The sequence below is a fragment of the Ochlerotatus camptorhynchus genome, unplaced genomic scaffold, assembly GCF_037179485.1.
Source record: "Ochlerotatus camptorhynchus isolate MF236.1 unplaced genomic scaffold, CSIRO-AGI_Acam_v1.1 ptg000091l, whole genome shotgun sequence".
Classification (NCBI taxonomy): Eukaryota; Metazoa; Arthropoda; class Insecta; order Diptera; family Culicidae; genus Ochlerotatus; species Ochlerotatus camptorhynchus.
The window spans coordinates 364,671-379,599 of record NW_027040581.1 but is presented as its reverse complement, the minus strand read 5'-3'; the positions used below and the strand labels follow the sequence as shown (position 1 = coordinate 379,599).

Sequence of the window (14,929 nt, the reverse complement as noted above, 5' to 3'; positions counted from 1 at the left end):
AATTTTTCTGCACAGATGTTACCTTTTTGGGACATCAAGTATCTCGATATGGAATTTTACCTGATAAATCCAAATACGAAACTATAGTGAATTATCCTATACACGCTAACTTGAAAGTACTCATTAATGAGTAAAAAAAGACCCATTTTGAAGAAAAGTGGCTTAACTCATTAATGATTAAACAATTTTACCCATTAATGAGTATCTGTTACCCATTAATGATTAACAATTACTCATTAATGGGTAACAGATACTCATTAATGGGTAAAAAATTTACTCATTTAATGAGTTAAGCCACTTTTCTTCAAAATGGGTCTTTTTCAACCATTAATGGGTACTTTCATGTTAGCGTGTACCCAAAAACGCCGATGACGTCAGAAGGTTCGTAGCCTTCTGCAACTATTATCGAAGATTTATACCATATTTTTCGGAAATCGCATCTCCCTTAAATGCTTTACTAAAGAAAAATACCAAATTTGCTTGGAGTGATGAATGCGGAAATGCATTTTCAAAACTCAAAGATAAATTGATATCACCACAAATACTTAAATTTGCCGATTTCAACAAAAAATTCATATTGTCCACAGACGCGTCGAAAAACGCGTGTGGTGCAGTTTTATCAACAATCAATACGAAACTAACGATTTTAAATTGGCTCACCACTTTAGTAGCGTATTGGTCCCAAGCAAACGATTAACGTACCCTATTCTAGTTGAAATTCTATTACTACACTATGTTTGTTTTGATTCGCTATGAAAGTTTGACAGATAACATCAGGGGTGTGTGGATTCATGCAGAACATGCAGGGGTGAGTGAAATAGCTTGGGACCAGAGGTGGCAACAGTACATTTTTTGAAAAACCATCGTCCAGAGCGAAACAAAACAGCCAGCACACGGGCGACCGTCTATAACTACATTCCAAGCGAACAGCGGAGATAGAGAATAAATAAAATCTCGCAGCCTGATTTTTCCAAACAGTTTATTGTAATGAAATTTCAGCTGCAGGCTTGCGTGTGACAGTAAATTACCAACTCCCTTATTTACGCATAATTTTAACATTTATGCTTATGAGTGGTCAGTCTTCATTCTTATCTTTTAATTCCATGCAATAAACATCAAATAAATGCAGTAATTAGCCAGAAATCAGCAAAATTCTACACGACATAAATTTATGTCGCGCGCGCCGCCGGTCTTGTCTGCTTCTTTGTGCGAAAATGTTCTGTCGCTGGCAGAAAATAGTTTAGAAATGTCATGACATTTTTGCCGCTTGCCAGTTTGTTTTTGTGTGTCGTCACAATGGTTATCGCAAAATGTATCAAATGTTAAGGAAAAAATGTTAAACTCCAGGACTCGTGCCACCACTGCTTGGGACTGCTTGGGACCGTTGTTCTGGTACTGAGTGAGCCAAAAATAATAATGATTTTCTTCGGGACCCAGTGGTCTTAGAGTTACCTCTATGGTAAAAGCAACAATCAATACGAAACTAACGATTTTAAATTGGCTCACCACTTTAGTAGCCTATTGGTCCCAAGCAAACGATTAACGTACCCTATTCTAGTTGAAATTCTATTACTACACTATGTTTGTTTTGATTCGCTATGAAAGTTTGACAGATAACATCAGGGGTGTGTGGATTCATGCAGAACATGCAGGGGTGAGTGAAATAGCTTGGGACTGCTTGGGACCGTTGTTCTGGTACTGAGTGAGCCAAAAATAATAATGATTTTCTTCGGGACCCAGTGGTCTTAGAGTTACCTCTATGGTAAAAGCGTCTGCTCGGCTCGGAAGTTTAGCGGCAACTTCTTGGTGATACAGCTTTGTCACAATATAGGCGAGGAGGTCGCGGCGGTGCGGTTTTAGTGCAAATTGCGAAGTGCGGTTTTAGTGCAAATTGTAAACAAACTCGGTCGCTGTCCCATACAAAAATCCAACATGGCTGAATCATGAATTTGACACATTAGAACACCTATATGTAATCACCTTGCTATAGAGAACCATGCAGCTTTAAGCCCAGCCCTGGTAGCCACCAACTTACGCCCACCCGCTAACAATCGTCCGTCCGTCAACACGAAACACGACACGGGTGACATATTTTTTTGTAGAGCGCAGCCAGAAATTTTTCTCCGGAGTTGATTGTTTGAAATTTTGCTGTTTTTCCTGCATTTTACCCGTTTTAAATAGTGCCCGTATGGTAAGTAAAGTGTGTTTCACATTTGGATTATACTATTTTCCGGAAATTAGGGGTATTGTGCTGGAAAAAGAATATTACTACGATGCAGCGCTAATCAGCAGATATGATTCGCACACCTTGTAGGGGATGTTAGGGTAAAACTATGACGTCACCGATATAAACCTTTACCGCGATGTTTTTTTTTCCTCCTAATGTAATCCAATATCCAATCCCAAACAGATGCAATTTATGCTGCTCTTCAGCCGACAAGGCAAACTGCGACTGCAGAAGTGGTACGTCGCCCACCCGGACAAGGTGAAGAAGAAGATCACCCGGGAGCTGATCACGACCATCCTGTCCCGGAAGCCGAAGATGTGCTCGTTCCTCGAGTGGAAAGATTGCAAAATTGTTTACAAGAGGTGCGGGTTCGAGAAATGGCATGCAGGACGATTTGTTACAGATGTTGGGACGTTTTCTTTTTTTTTTCAGATATGCCAGTTTATACTTTTGCTGTGCAATCGAACAGAACGATAACGAACTGCTAACCTTGGAGATCATTCACAGATACGTGGAACTGCTGGATAAGTACTTTGGAAGTGTAAGTAGATTGGTGATGGACGCTTGTAGGTGTAATCTAATGGTTTTTGGAATTGAAGGTATGCGAGCTGGACATCATCTTCAACTTCGAGAAGGCCTACTTCATCCTGGACGAGCTGCTGGTGGGTGGCGAAATCCAGGAAACGTCCAAGAAGAACGTTCTCAAAGCCATCGCCGCGCAGGACGTGCTCCAAGAGGTCAGTACACCCGATGATACTTACGATATATGACTTCCCTGAGCGACCGACGGTCGATCGGTCGAAAACTGAAAACACAAATAATGCCTTGCCTTGCCCTTTTTCGATTAGTTTTTTTTCTTTTCGGATAAGAATAACTGAAACAAAGCTACGTCCAGACACATGATACACTACAACACAGTTTTTACACAAGTCAAATTTTCCATAATATGCTAAATATTGTTCGTCTGCTCGCGTTTAATTTGTTCGTTTGAGTCCAGCATATTGCCTTGTTTTTTTTAGTGATCAAATCTAGTTGCAATCGATTTTTGCTAACATTTTAAGCAAACACTGTTAGTGTTTATAGTTTTGTTTTGTTACGTTTTAGTTATCGTTTTTCATTTTGTTTTGTTTCCGTTCGTGGTAGTTCTTATTTATTCTGTTTTGTGATTTCGTTTTTCTGTAATTGTCTGGAACCAAATTTTATTATCCGTCCCGCTGATTTGTTCTACTGTTACACTTTATTTCATGGTTAGAGTATAAGATCACGTATCTCTCCTAGAACTTAAGCTTACACAATGCGCCATTTAGGAGCATGGGAATTACTTCCCGGCGTGGTTTGCCTGCTGTTTGAACTTTGAACACTAAATCAAACAACCTGCTAACTGCTCGGGTGCTAAATAGAGGCATACATATTTTATAATTAGACATAATTAAGCTATATTGTAACCAAATCCAACTAGTATTATGTAGTAGTTCGTTCCCCAAACTCCTTCAATTCCCCTTAAACGCCGGAAGCCGGACCTTGAAGCATTACAATTTAGGCATTTTGCTCTTCCTATCGGTCTAAGTTAGCTAACACGCATCCAAATAGCCCCGTATCGATTGCATAGCTTCGTTGGTCCCGCGGAATTGGTGCACTAAAATTGGCTTGCTCCCCGGGGTTGTAGAGAGAAGTTCATTAACCGAAATCATAATAGTTCGTTAGGTGCATTTTTTTTTTCTTTCTCGCTTCTATGTTTAATGCTCGAATGAATGCAAATTTCGGATGGTGCTAGTTGCTCCTGTGTAGTAGGACAGGTTGTTGGCCGTAAGCATCGGTAAACGTTAGCATATAAGTAACCAGCAGTTTCGGTAGATAGCTAGATAAATCATTCCACGTGCTTTCCACTCGTGCTTCTACATTACTTTTATATTTCTTAACTACATACAACTCGTACTAGCAGGTGCACTGAATGGGACTGCGATGAACACAGAACACAGATCAAGCTGGATTAACGTTTATTTCTTGTGCCGTTTTTTTCTGAAATAATTTCCAGTTTCGTCGAAGAAAGTCTCGGCTTAATGTTTCTTAGGAAACTATCGTAAAACGTCGCAGAACGAGGACCTGCCTGGGGGGTAGAGATTCATTTGAAATTTAATTAAAGGCATGCACATCTACTCGCCTTGTACGGTTTCAGAGTGCTTTAGAGAATTCTTTAGCATTTACCTGCATTTGCGGAGGCTTGAAATTGTTCCTTGGTTCAGGGTATTGGTTTGTATTAAGGTCCGGGTTTTGAAATATCAGAATTTTGATATGTTCTCTATGTTTGAAATTTAAGCATTTCTCTTTGGGCCGATTTTTTCAGCAGCCTTGTTATGGATGTCGAAACTAAGCGTTTTTCGTATGAACGCTAGTATGAAAAAGTCGTTTCGACTTACACTACCCGTGATAAGTGACGACTCGCGTGGAAAAGTATTGCAACACTCATTTGAATATTGCATCACCTGAAAAAGTTTAGCACCACCCAAGAAAAGTTTATATTTTCACTAAAATTTGAATAAATTCACTGTATCACTGTTAAATTATTGTGGTAAACATTCAGAAAGCTCTTAATTAGACTAGGAAAGTTTTGCAGAAAGTGATGGCTCTCGGTAGAGAAGTTAGATATCACTATGGATAGTACTGAATCATTTCGAGCTAGAAATCATTTCAAATTTATTGATCCTTAGTAGATAAGTTTGAAATCACTATGAAAAATAGTAAATCATTAAACATATTTTACCCGCCATAAGAATAATATCGCTCCACGGAGAATCAGACCTGAAAAGTTTAGAATCTCGTGAAGTCGTTGCGATTCTATACACAAAATTTTGCTATGATGTGAATTTGAAGTGAATCAGAACTGAAAAGTTTAGAATCACATGAATTTGATGTGAATCAGACCTGAAAAGTTTGAAATCACTTGAATTGGATGTGAATCAGACCTGAAAAGTTTAGAATCACGTGAATTGGATGTGAATCAGACCTGAAAAGTTTGGAATCACTTGAATTGGATGTGAATCAGAGCTGAAAAGTTTGGAATCACTTGAATTTGATGTGAATCAAACCTGAAAAGTTCGAAATCACTTGAATTGGATGTGAATCAGACCTGAAAAGTTTGAAATCACTTGAATTGGATGTGAATCAGAGCTGAAAAGTTTGGAATCACTTGAATTTGATGTGAATCAGAACTGAAAAGTTTAGAATCACATGAATTTGATGTGAATCAGACCTGAAAAGTTTGGAATCAGTTGAATTTTATGTGAATCAGACCTGAAAAGTTTGGAATCACTTGAATTTGATGTGAATCATACCTGAAAAGTTTGGAATCACTTGAATTTGATGTGAATCATACCTGAAAAGTTTGGAATCACTTGAATTTGATGTGAATCAGACCTGAAAAGTTTGAAATCACTTGAATTTGATGTGAATCAGAGCTGAAAAGTTTGAAATCACTTGAATTTGATGTGAATCAAACCTGAAAAGTTTGAAATCACTTGAATTTGATGTGAATCAAACCTGAAAAGTTTGGAATCACTTGAATTGGATGTGAATCAGAGCTGAAAAGTTTGGAATCACTTGAATTTGATGTGAATCAGACCTGAAAAGTTTAGAATCACATGAAATTGATGTGAATTAGACCTGAAAAGTTTGAAATCACTTGAATTTGATGTGAATCAAACCTGAAAAGTTCGAAATCACTTGAATTGGATGTGAATCAGACCTGAAAAGTTCGAAATCACTTGAATTGGATGTGAATCAGACCTGAAAAGTTTGAAATCACTTGAATTGGATGTGAATCAGAGCTTAAAAGTTTGGAATCACTTGAATTTGATGTGAATCAGAACTGAAAAGTTTAGAATCACATGAATTTGATGTGAATCAGACCTGAAAAGTTTGGAATCAGTTGAATTTTATGTGAATCAGACCTGAAAAGTTTGGGATCACTTGAATTTGATGTGAATCATACCTGAAAAGTTTGGAATCACTTGAATTTGATGTGAATCATACCTGAAAAGTTTGGAATCACTTGAATTTGATGTGAATCAGACCTGAAAAGTTTGGAATCACTTGAATTTGATGTGAATCATACCTGAAAAGTTTGGAATCACTTGAATTTGATGTGAATCAGACCTGAAAAGTTTGGAATCACTTGAATTTGATGTGAATCAGAGCTGAAAAGTTTGAAATCACTTGAATTTGATGTGAATCAAACCTGAAAAGTTTGGAATCACTTGAATTTGATGTGAATCAGACCTGAAAAGTTTGAAATCACTTGAATTTGATGTGAATCAGAGCTGAAAAGTTTGAAATCACTTGAATTTGATGTGAATCAAACCTGAAAAGTTTGAAATCACTTGAATTTGATGTGAATCAAACCTGAAAAGTTTGGAATCACTTGAATTTGATGTGAATCAGACCTGAAAAGTTTGGAATCACTTAAGTCGATGTGTATAAGAGCCCAATTTCCCAATTTCTTTTTTATGCACTGGATCAGTTGAGGAAATTTTAAATTCAATTTGTTGTGTACAGAATCACTTCAGGAATGTATGAAATTTGATGACGAAATATTTGAAAAACACTGAATGACTCGGGAGAAGTAAAGAATCACGGGGAAATATATTGATTTTAAAGCCAATATGTAAAATGGAGATCTGTAGTACTGATTTGGAAGTGAATAAGCGAAATAAAAAAAACCACTTCACTTCAGAAAATTAGGAAATACCGAAATGCTAAATAATTCTAAAAAAGTTAAAAATTATTTCGGATTCAATCAGAATACAAGTTTCTTGTACAGCTTAAATTTACTCTAGGATCGTTTAAACCATTTTTATTTGAACCAATCAGATTTTAGATTCCTCGAAATATGCTCCATTCATATTTATCACCGTCTTGCACACCCTAGGCATCCGCTCGATCAATTTTCTTATAGCATCATCATCTATTTGTTGCCAACACCGCTTTTGGCATTCCCAAAGATGTTCATGATTTTGTGGTCTAATTTTTCGAGTGGCCCGATCCAGCTCATCCCAGAGAAACTCGATGGGATTTAGATCAGGCGATTGCGCTGGCCAAACCATGTTGACCAATTCTCCTTTTTGTTCCTCTTCGTTTAATCCCCGACAGAGCTTTGACGAGTGTTTGGGGTCATTATCTTGTTGAAGGATAAAGCCCCGTCCAACAAGCCGTTTTCCGCTTGGAATTGCATTTTGCTGCAGTATGTTGAGGTATCCTTCTTTATTGAGAATTCCGCTGATTCGAATTAAATCCCCAACACCGCTTCTTGCAAATGAACCCCAAACCAACACCGATCCTTCTCCGTGTTTTACGGTAGGTACTATGCAACTAGGGTTCATTCTTTCACCGACAAGACTCGCCGTTTATTGCCCAATAGGTCGAATTTGGACTCGTCTGTAAATAGTACTCTCGCCCACTGGTTTGTATCCCAGTTCAGTCCTGTGACCCTTCGCCTGTCGTTGGTGCTTGCCTTGGATACACGGCACACATTGAAAGGAATTTGTATCCTCAAACTCCATTCCAGTTACCATACTTCTGAGTCTCCTCATGCAGCCAGCCGATAGGTGCCCCATCCGCTGATGCCATAGTTGGAAGCTGTTCTGCCCTCGAGCCAAGTGAACTGATGAACTTTTAGCCAACGCCAACTTGTAGAGTCCATCCGAATACTGTCCGATCGCCACAACTTCGTTCGTAGTGCTGACAACTTAAAAAGAGTCTTTGTCGAACATGACCTGATACCCAAATCTGGAACGCGCAGAACATTACTAATTGTGATTTCACAAGACGTACCTCCAATGTCTGCTTCCAAATTGACGGCGCCCTTGGCAACAACAGCAGCTGCAGTGCCATTCGCAACGTTGATGCTTGCTGACACATCCTCTGCAGCCTTCAGATGGTCCTTGTTCCGGCACAGATGTGTTGTAGCTCCGGAATCAAAAATCCAGTCAACATCGTCCTTGGTCGACCGTATTAAACGCCGAGAAAAATGCAACATGGCCACTATGTTTCCAACGGGTTTCCTTCCTTTAACTGGCTTTATTCTGGCATTGCGACGCATAGTGTCCCAACTTCTTGCCCCGAAAGCACTTCACGCTCGATTGATCGGTAGGTTTCTACTGTTCCGTTTTTGTGTGGAATGCTCCATCTTCGCTTGGCGTCTTGCTGATCTTCACATCTTGACAACGTCCGCCGTAAGCTTCAAACCCGACGACTCCAATCCCAGGATCATCGGTTCGTACTGCTTCGGTAGACCCTTCATCAGCTGACTCGTCAGCCAAGTATCGTCGACTTCGAAACCGACCTCCGATAGCTGGTGACTTGTCGTAAAAAGTTCGTTCACGTACTCCTGCGTCGTTTGGCACATGATGTCCTCATCGCGTTCAGCACCAACCAGCCGGATCCCCGTATGCCTTCTCAGCAGTCCAATTTTCCTGGTGGAACCACTGTGCTCGTACGTATTCCGCAGACTGTCCCAAGCCTCTTTCGCGGATTTTTCGTTGCGCACCAGCCCATAAATCTTGGGATCGATGCTCAAGCATATCGTGGCCAAAGCTTGCTCGGAAACATCTTCACTAACCTCCGGATCGCCCTCCTGCTGGTCCTTCACTGCGCACCACGTTCGTTCCTTGATCAGGATCATCTTGGTCGCTAAGGACCAGGAGCTGTAGTTCTCCGCGTCGCCTAGAATCTCTCTAACCGGCAACGAAACTGAACTTCCTGGCATTCGTCCGTTAGCCGGGGCTCTTCGGTTATCTCGAAGCCTCCGCCATCAATTATCTTCAAAAATTTCTTGCTTCTAATTGGAAATTTTTTCTTCTTCACCAAACAGAGCCGTTTCTATAGCAACTGTCTGGACCCATAACCTAATGGGACAATTGAGGTTAATAGGTCTGCTTGGTGTGATTGATGAATTGAAAAACTAAATTTATTCGTTACTACATATTATCATGGCATGCTACAGCTTGTAGCTAATTCATCGGTTACTTCTCCATCACATAATCACTAGCTCGAATAGCTTCGAAACGGCACTTAACGATGTAATTCCTCTATAGTTATCCACAGCTCGTTTCCTTCCTTTTTTTGTGGACGGGAAACATGTGCGCAAATTTCCAGCAGGATGGAAATAGGCCACTGGAGAGAGGCATGCGGAACAGGCGATGAAGCGGAATTAACAAGCTAGCAATATGTCTCTTCAAAAATACAGATGGAACTCCATCAGGTCCAGGATTGAAGGATGACTTGAGCAGAGTCGCGGCCTTAGAAATCATCTCAGCATTTAACATCAATTGCATCCAGCGTTTGATCATTTATTGGAACGTTCCTGGCAGCCTGGTTAATATGGTCGTCAGTTAGTATCTCATTAGTGAATACACTGGCAAACTTGTCGGAAAAAGGCGGCATATATCCTTAACGGTGTCAGCAACTTCACCGTTGAATCCCATAGACGATGGATTCCCTGCGTTGGTCGTTCACGTAGTTCACGTAGTAGACCTCGTTGGAAACTTGAAAAGCATTCACCATGCTAGACAATACATCTATGATGCTACGGTGGTCAGCTTTACGGAAGTCTTAAGAAACCTTAGCAGGATAATCGTCGATATCACGCACGAGTTTGTCCTCAACAGTGACAATTAGAGGAAGGTGATGCTGCTCTAGCTTAGTTAGTGCACAAGTAGTGTGCTGTAGTTGTCGAGAAGGCTAATAGCTCCTGCGTGAAAGGTAGACCTATCAGGATCTGGATACAGGAATCCGCTATGAGATGAAGTCACCCAAGTCACCCAAAATGAATACCTCATCAACTGGAGTGGCACTTTCGATAACTGTGAAAACTGACCCACAGTGAGTATCGATGAGTTCATTGTCCCGGACTCGATCAGAGCGCATAGAAATACCTGTCCAAACCTGCTCCGCATAGTTCCACGAATCGTTCTCGATGGCCTTTGCCTCCAATCCGCGACGGATAGCTACAAGGACACCCCCACCAGTAGATTTACGGCTATTGTTAGGATTCCGATCGCAACTAAAGACCTCATAGTCAGGACCGAAGACTTGACTGGAAAGCGTTCGATAATCAAGGACAATTACATCGTAACAACAATCCTATACAGCTAGGCGGTACTTTTCAACATCAGAATTCATTCCACCGGCGTTTTGGTAGAAGATCACGACGTCCTGCTTGCGGCAAGGAATCGAACGACTGCTCTCCCTGGAAATCACAGATACATCAGGCAATAACTGACCATCATCAAGTCTGATTGAATACTCGCCATAGTGAGTGGGTTGGAAGAACCCCTCTCCACATCCGAAAGGAGGGCCGGAACGACTATGATGAACGAAGGCTGCTGATGGCAGAACTGAGACGAAGGGATTGGGGTCTTCCATGGGGCTTTCTACGGTGCGTTCTGGGTTCCCAGAATTGGGAGTTACACAGGCATCATCACAATGACTAACATAGTCCGAATTGCTGAAAATTTGATCGGCATCAGACAGTGAACAGTCAATATATTGATTGTACTTGCCTCTAGAGGCAAGGTGGAAGACTCCTGACTCATATCCAGCCACAGGTCCAAGACGGCTATGCTGAACGCTGGCTGGAATCGGCACGACTGGGCTGGAGGAACCAGGAGCTTCCAAAAAGCGGTCTATTGTGCGTCCCGGAGATGAATTAGGATTGCCCGAACAGTAAAGCGGATGTTGTGAATGAGCAGTATCAGAAGAGCTTCTCAACTGGAAACAACCGGCAGATGCTTGAGGCGTTGCACTCGAACACGGAAGCTGATCAGCAAAATTACTGTAGCTAATGTATGCATACTTGCCTGAAGACGATGGTTGGGAGACCCCACCACCAAACTCAACCGTAGGTCCAGAACGACTCTCATGGCAGGAAATGGAACGACTTTGATGGCGGGAAACATAATGCGACAGGCAGTGCGTTTGATTTACAGCGTTCCAATTCACAACGCGGCATCCAATTCTGAATCACCATACTGGTTCTAGTCCGAAGATGGGAGTTGAAAACTCGGAAGGCCCCGGAACAGGAGAGATCGTGATGGCAGGCGTGTTCAAACGAGGCATCCACATGTTTTTTGAACCGTCTTCAAATTCACGGAACAAAATTCCTTTCGGCCATGTATTCGATGTAACAGCCACTTCACGTAGTTTGGGAGCCAATCCGACTTTGTACGATATGTAACTCATACGGCTGATGTCGGATCTTTTTTTAACTAGCGGCACAACCTTAATCGGATCATCGCACTGTACACAACCTTTGACCAGCTTCTCGATTGATTCCAAATTCACGCTAGGATGTATACGAGAAAGGTACAACCAAAACAACTCGGTGGGTTCTGGGACAGTAAGGACCTCGACATTGTCATCCGTTACTGCTTTAGTACCACCAACAAGTGGTTTGTTGGTGAACGAGCCTTCATCGCGGCGCCGTTTTAATGGCGGTTGACGCATAAGATCGCCGGAACTCAAGTGTGTTGGAGCTGTCAATGCGATTCGTTTCGACAGGTGAGCGATCTGCTGTCCTTGCTTGGTCATTTCCTTCCCAAGTTCAGCGTGTGTGATTTCCTTTTTCTCGGTGATAGAATTAATGGCATTACCAAACGACGAAACAGAAGTTTTAAACCAGGCACATTTCATCAGCTTCGTGCACTCGTTGCACATCCAAAACAAGTTCGGGCTAGTGTGGACAATATTCAGAAAAGCCTTGTTCAACTTTGTGCCGCCACATTTCAGGTGAATCATCCTGTCGCAAAAAGCCATGCAGGTGACGGATTCTTCATCGCCTTTAACTGGTTTAGCGCATGGGTCACAGGCATTGACTCAGTTTCCAAATCTAATTTCGAAACAGCGGTGGAGATGCTCTAATACGCAAGGAGGAGTTGGATTCTGCAGAGCATCTGATATCGACAATAACACACAACAGTAAACACTACAAGATGTCCGATTAGATAACTTTTTCACTGTTTTCACAACACAAAATTAGCTCCAAATAGACGATTATCGCAACGAACTGCACTTTCCACTAACAACCGGTACAATTTTGCGAGCCTACAGAACGGGAAAAACGAAGAACGATAGCCCGTGTGATAAAAAATCATCAAATTTAACAGAGCAAAATCACGACGATGTGAATAACAACAACGATTGTAGTATTGTAGAAATGAACACTCTAAAAGAGCCACCCACATTAGATTATAGTCGCTATATTCATAGTCTGGCGGATAGAATCTCGGGAACCAATTGAGCTGTCAAATAGTGGAACCAATCGAGCAAATCACGGCCAACAACAGAAAAGAGCACATCAGCTATTGCGAACAAAACTTCGGAAACCTTTTTCTCGTGACTCAAGGCTCATCTACACAAACTAACACCATCTTTGGGTTGGGGAAAGTTTCCTCTATCCGATGATGCTGGTAATTTGCGTTCGATTGGCGAGGAAAGAATAACCAACGTTTTGTTGGTCTACAAATTATTGAATTGGTTCCGCTTTTTGATAGATCGAAATTCTATCCGCCAGACTATTAATATAGCGACTATGCATTAAGGCACATTAGATCCGGATCGGACGCGTTTCGGCAAGTGTTTAGCTGTCAAATTTACGTCAACGCAACGCAATCGGATCTAATGTGGGTGGCCCTTTAGATCCGTTTGCGTTGCATTGACGTAAATTTGACAGGTAGACAATAGATTTAGCTGTTACTTTGCCGCAACGCGTCAGATCCGGCTCTAATGTGGGTGGCTCTTCAGACTTCATCTACTCCCTGACGATAATAGGTAAAGAAGCACCGAAGCCGTCATTTCCCCTATCTGTTAAATAACGTGATACTGCAAACATTTCCACAATGTCGTTTTTTGATAAATATTAACAACCGGGATTTTTTGCGATTAAACCGGAAAACCGGGGATTTCAAAATGAAAGCGCATTGCTTTTCAATGAACGGTGGATCAAACCACGTTTGTCCGACGTCTTTGGACTTGGCCTTCTTCAGGGAACGTCACTAAAATTACTCGTTTTGGAGTTATTAATTTTGTTCTGCTAGATTGCATTCCTGGACCACTGTGAATTGCACCGAAGACAACATATCAAGAAGACTGGTAACTTTGCCTGAATCCGAGCGACAGACACAGCAGCGCTGCGCTCGAGTGAAGTAACGCATAGAAACATGAGCAAATACACAAACCTTTCTTCTGAGGATGGAACCTTTGCTATCCAATTCGTTCGGAGCATTTACCTTTGAGCGGCAGATGACGCGATTGTGCCTGTCTCATACCGGTCGTTTGAGAAAATGGAAGAGTTGTCAGTCTTCTTGATATGTTGTATTCGATTGCATTTAAGCGCCACCTTACAAACCCTTTTTGACAATATGATGTCGCTGGCGTTGCCCAAATTACACTAGGCACTAAGTGCAGTTAGCTCCTAGTGGCAATTATCAACAGAAAATTGATCTAATTGATCGACACTAGCGTGAAATTGGTTATTGGTGGCAAATTTATAGCCACCTACCAGCTCTACGTAACAACACTTATCTTTATAAAAGTTTACACAAGTTTCTGGCTGAAGTTGAGCGTCTGTTCTCTGTGGTAATACTCATTCTCTTAACTCGCCGATGGCTGGACCGATTTGAGTGCAATCGGTTTCATTTTGTTTGTATCTATCTACTAACGCTATTGAATTTCATTCCGATCGGACGGTTGGTTCCGGAGATATGATAAAAAAAATATTTGTGATCAAATCTTGATTAATCCACCTCCGGAGGCGAACCAGCCTAAGGCTGAAAGCCTCCTAAATAAAGCTAAATTAATTAATTAATTAATCCACCTACCGGTGACAAGTGCCTTTCGCGTATAATATTAAATATAGCATTATTTCATATTCTGGTCACCCACGAAATTCTTGAAGGTTTTACACTGAAAATCTGTTATCTAAAGCATTTTCGGGTGTGAGAAAATTAATAAATAAGAAAATTACATGGTTGAAGATGCTTAACTTCAATATCAGACTTAAAGCGAAGACAACACATCCAGAAGACTGGCAACTCGTCGCTATGAGCCAGGTAGAACCGCGAACCGCTGGTTTTGAGCCAAAAGAACTTTTTTTTTTTTTTTTTCCTTTATTAGAGAGATTTTTAGCCTAAGGCTAGTTCATCTCTTTTAAAAATTACAAAAAAGAATTGGGTCCTCAAAAGGAGGATCCCAATCTTGGCAAGTGGGCATTTAGCTTAATTATATAAAATATTGTAAAAACACTACCAAAAGGGCCAACGAATTCAAAAGCACAAACAGAAAATACTCAAATGTTGTAAAAAAGATTCGCCTCCTTCAGGAAGGCGATGAGGGCGTCTGCTGCCGGGGACTCGTCACCAAGCAGACTTCGTATGCTGGTTCTATCCAGACCGAAGGCAACCCGAAGGTCCTCGAGCTCCACACAGTTGATGAGGATGTGTTCTACGGAGGCTGGCACTCCGCAGGTTTCGCAGGTTCTCCGGAACGGTGTTCCTCCGAAATTATGGGAGGCCCTGCTATCCCCGGTGCGCAGCCTGGACACCACTTGCTGCTCCTTGAAGCTCGGTCGATCCTTCCAGGGATCGGTGGTCGCCTTGATTTTTCGTAGTTGGTGAGTTCGATTGTTCCTCCACTCGTTGTCCCACGCTCTTC

General features: G+C 41.5%; 2 protein-coding genes and 1 long non-coding RNA gene across 4 annotated transcripts in view; 1 reads left to right on the top strand and 2 right to left on the bottom strand.

Moving 5' to 3' along the window:
• The first annotated feature begins 2,100 nt into the window (after positions 1–2,100).
• AP-1sigma (AP-1 complex subunit sigma-2) overlaps positions 2,101–14,929 on the top strand; it is a 39,391-nt gene continuing 26,562 nt past the window's right edge. For both annotated transcript variants that reach the window (XM_065218682.1, XM_065218683.1), the window contains exons 1-4: positions 2,101–2,191; positions 2,411–2,589; positions 2,660–2,768; positions 2,827–2,964. In XM_065218682.1, coding sequence (XP_065074754.1) covers positions 2,189–2,191; positions 2,411–2,589; positions 2,660–2,768; positions 2,827–2,964 — 429 coding nt within the window. In that variant the 5' untranslated portion in view covers positions 2,101–2,188. The remainder of the gene's footprint in view (positions 2,192–2,410; positions 2,590–2,659; positions 2,769–2,826; positions 2,965–14,929) is intronic.
• On the bottom strand, positions 6,961–9,643 carry LOC135698622 (uncharacterized). Its single transcript, XM_065218681.1, has 2 exons — positions 7,611–9,643; positions 6,961–7,158 (listed from the first exon to the last, which is right to left on the bottom strand). Exon 1 carries the CDS (start codon positions 8,985–8,987, stop codon positions 8,433–8,435), a length of 555 nt encoding a protein of 184 aa, XP_065074753.1. The 5' UTR covers positions 8,988–9,643; the 3' UTR covers positions 6,961–7,158; positions 7,611–8,432.
• On the bottom strand, positions 13,174–14,318 carry LOC135698624 (uncharacterized). Its single transcript, XR_010517494.1, has 2 exons — positions 14,094–14,318; positions 13,174–14,022 (listed from the first exon to the last, which is right to left on the bottom strand). It is a non-coding gene; the product is annotated as an uncharacterized LOC135698624 (long non-coding RNA).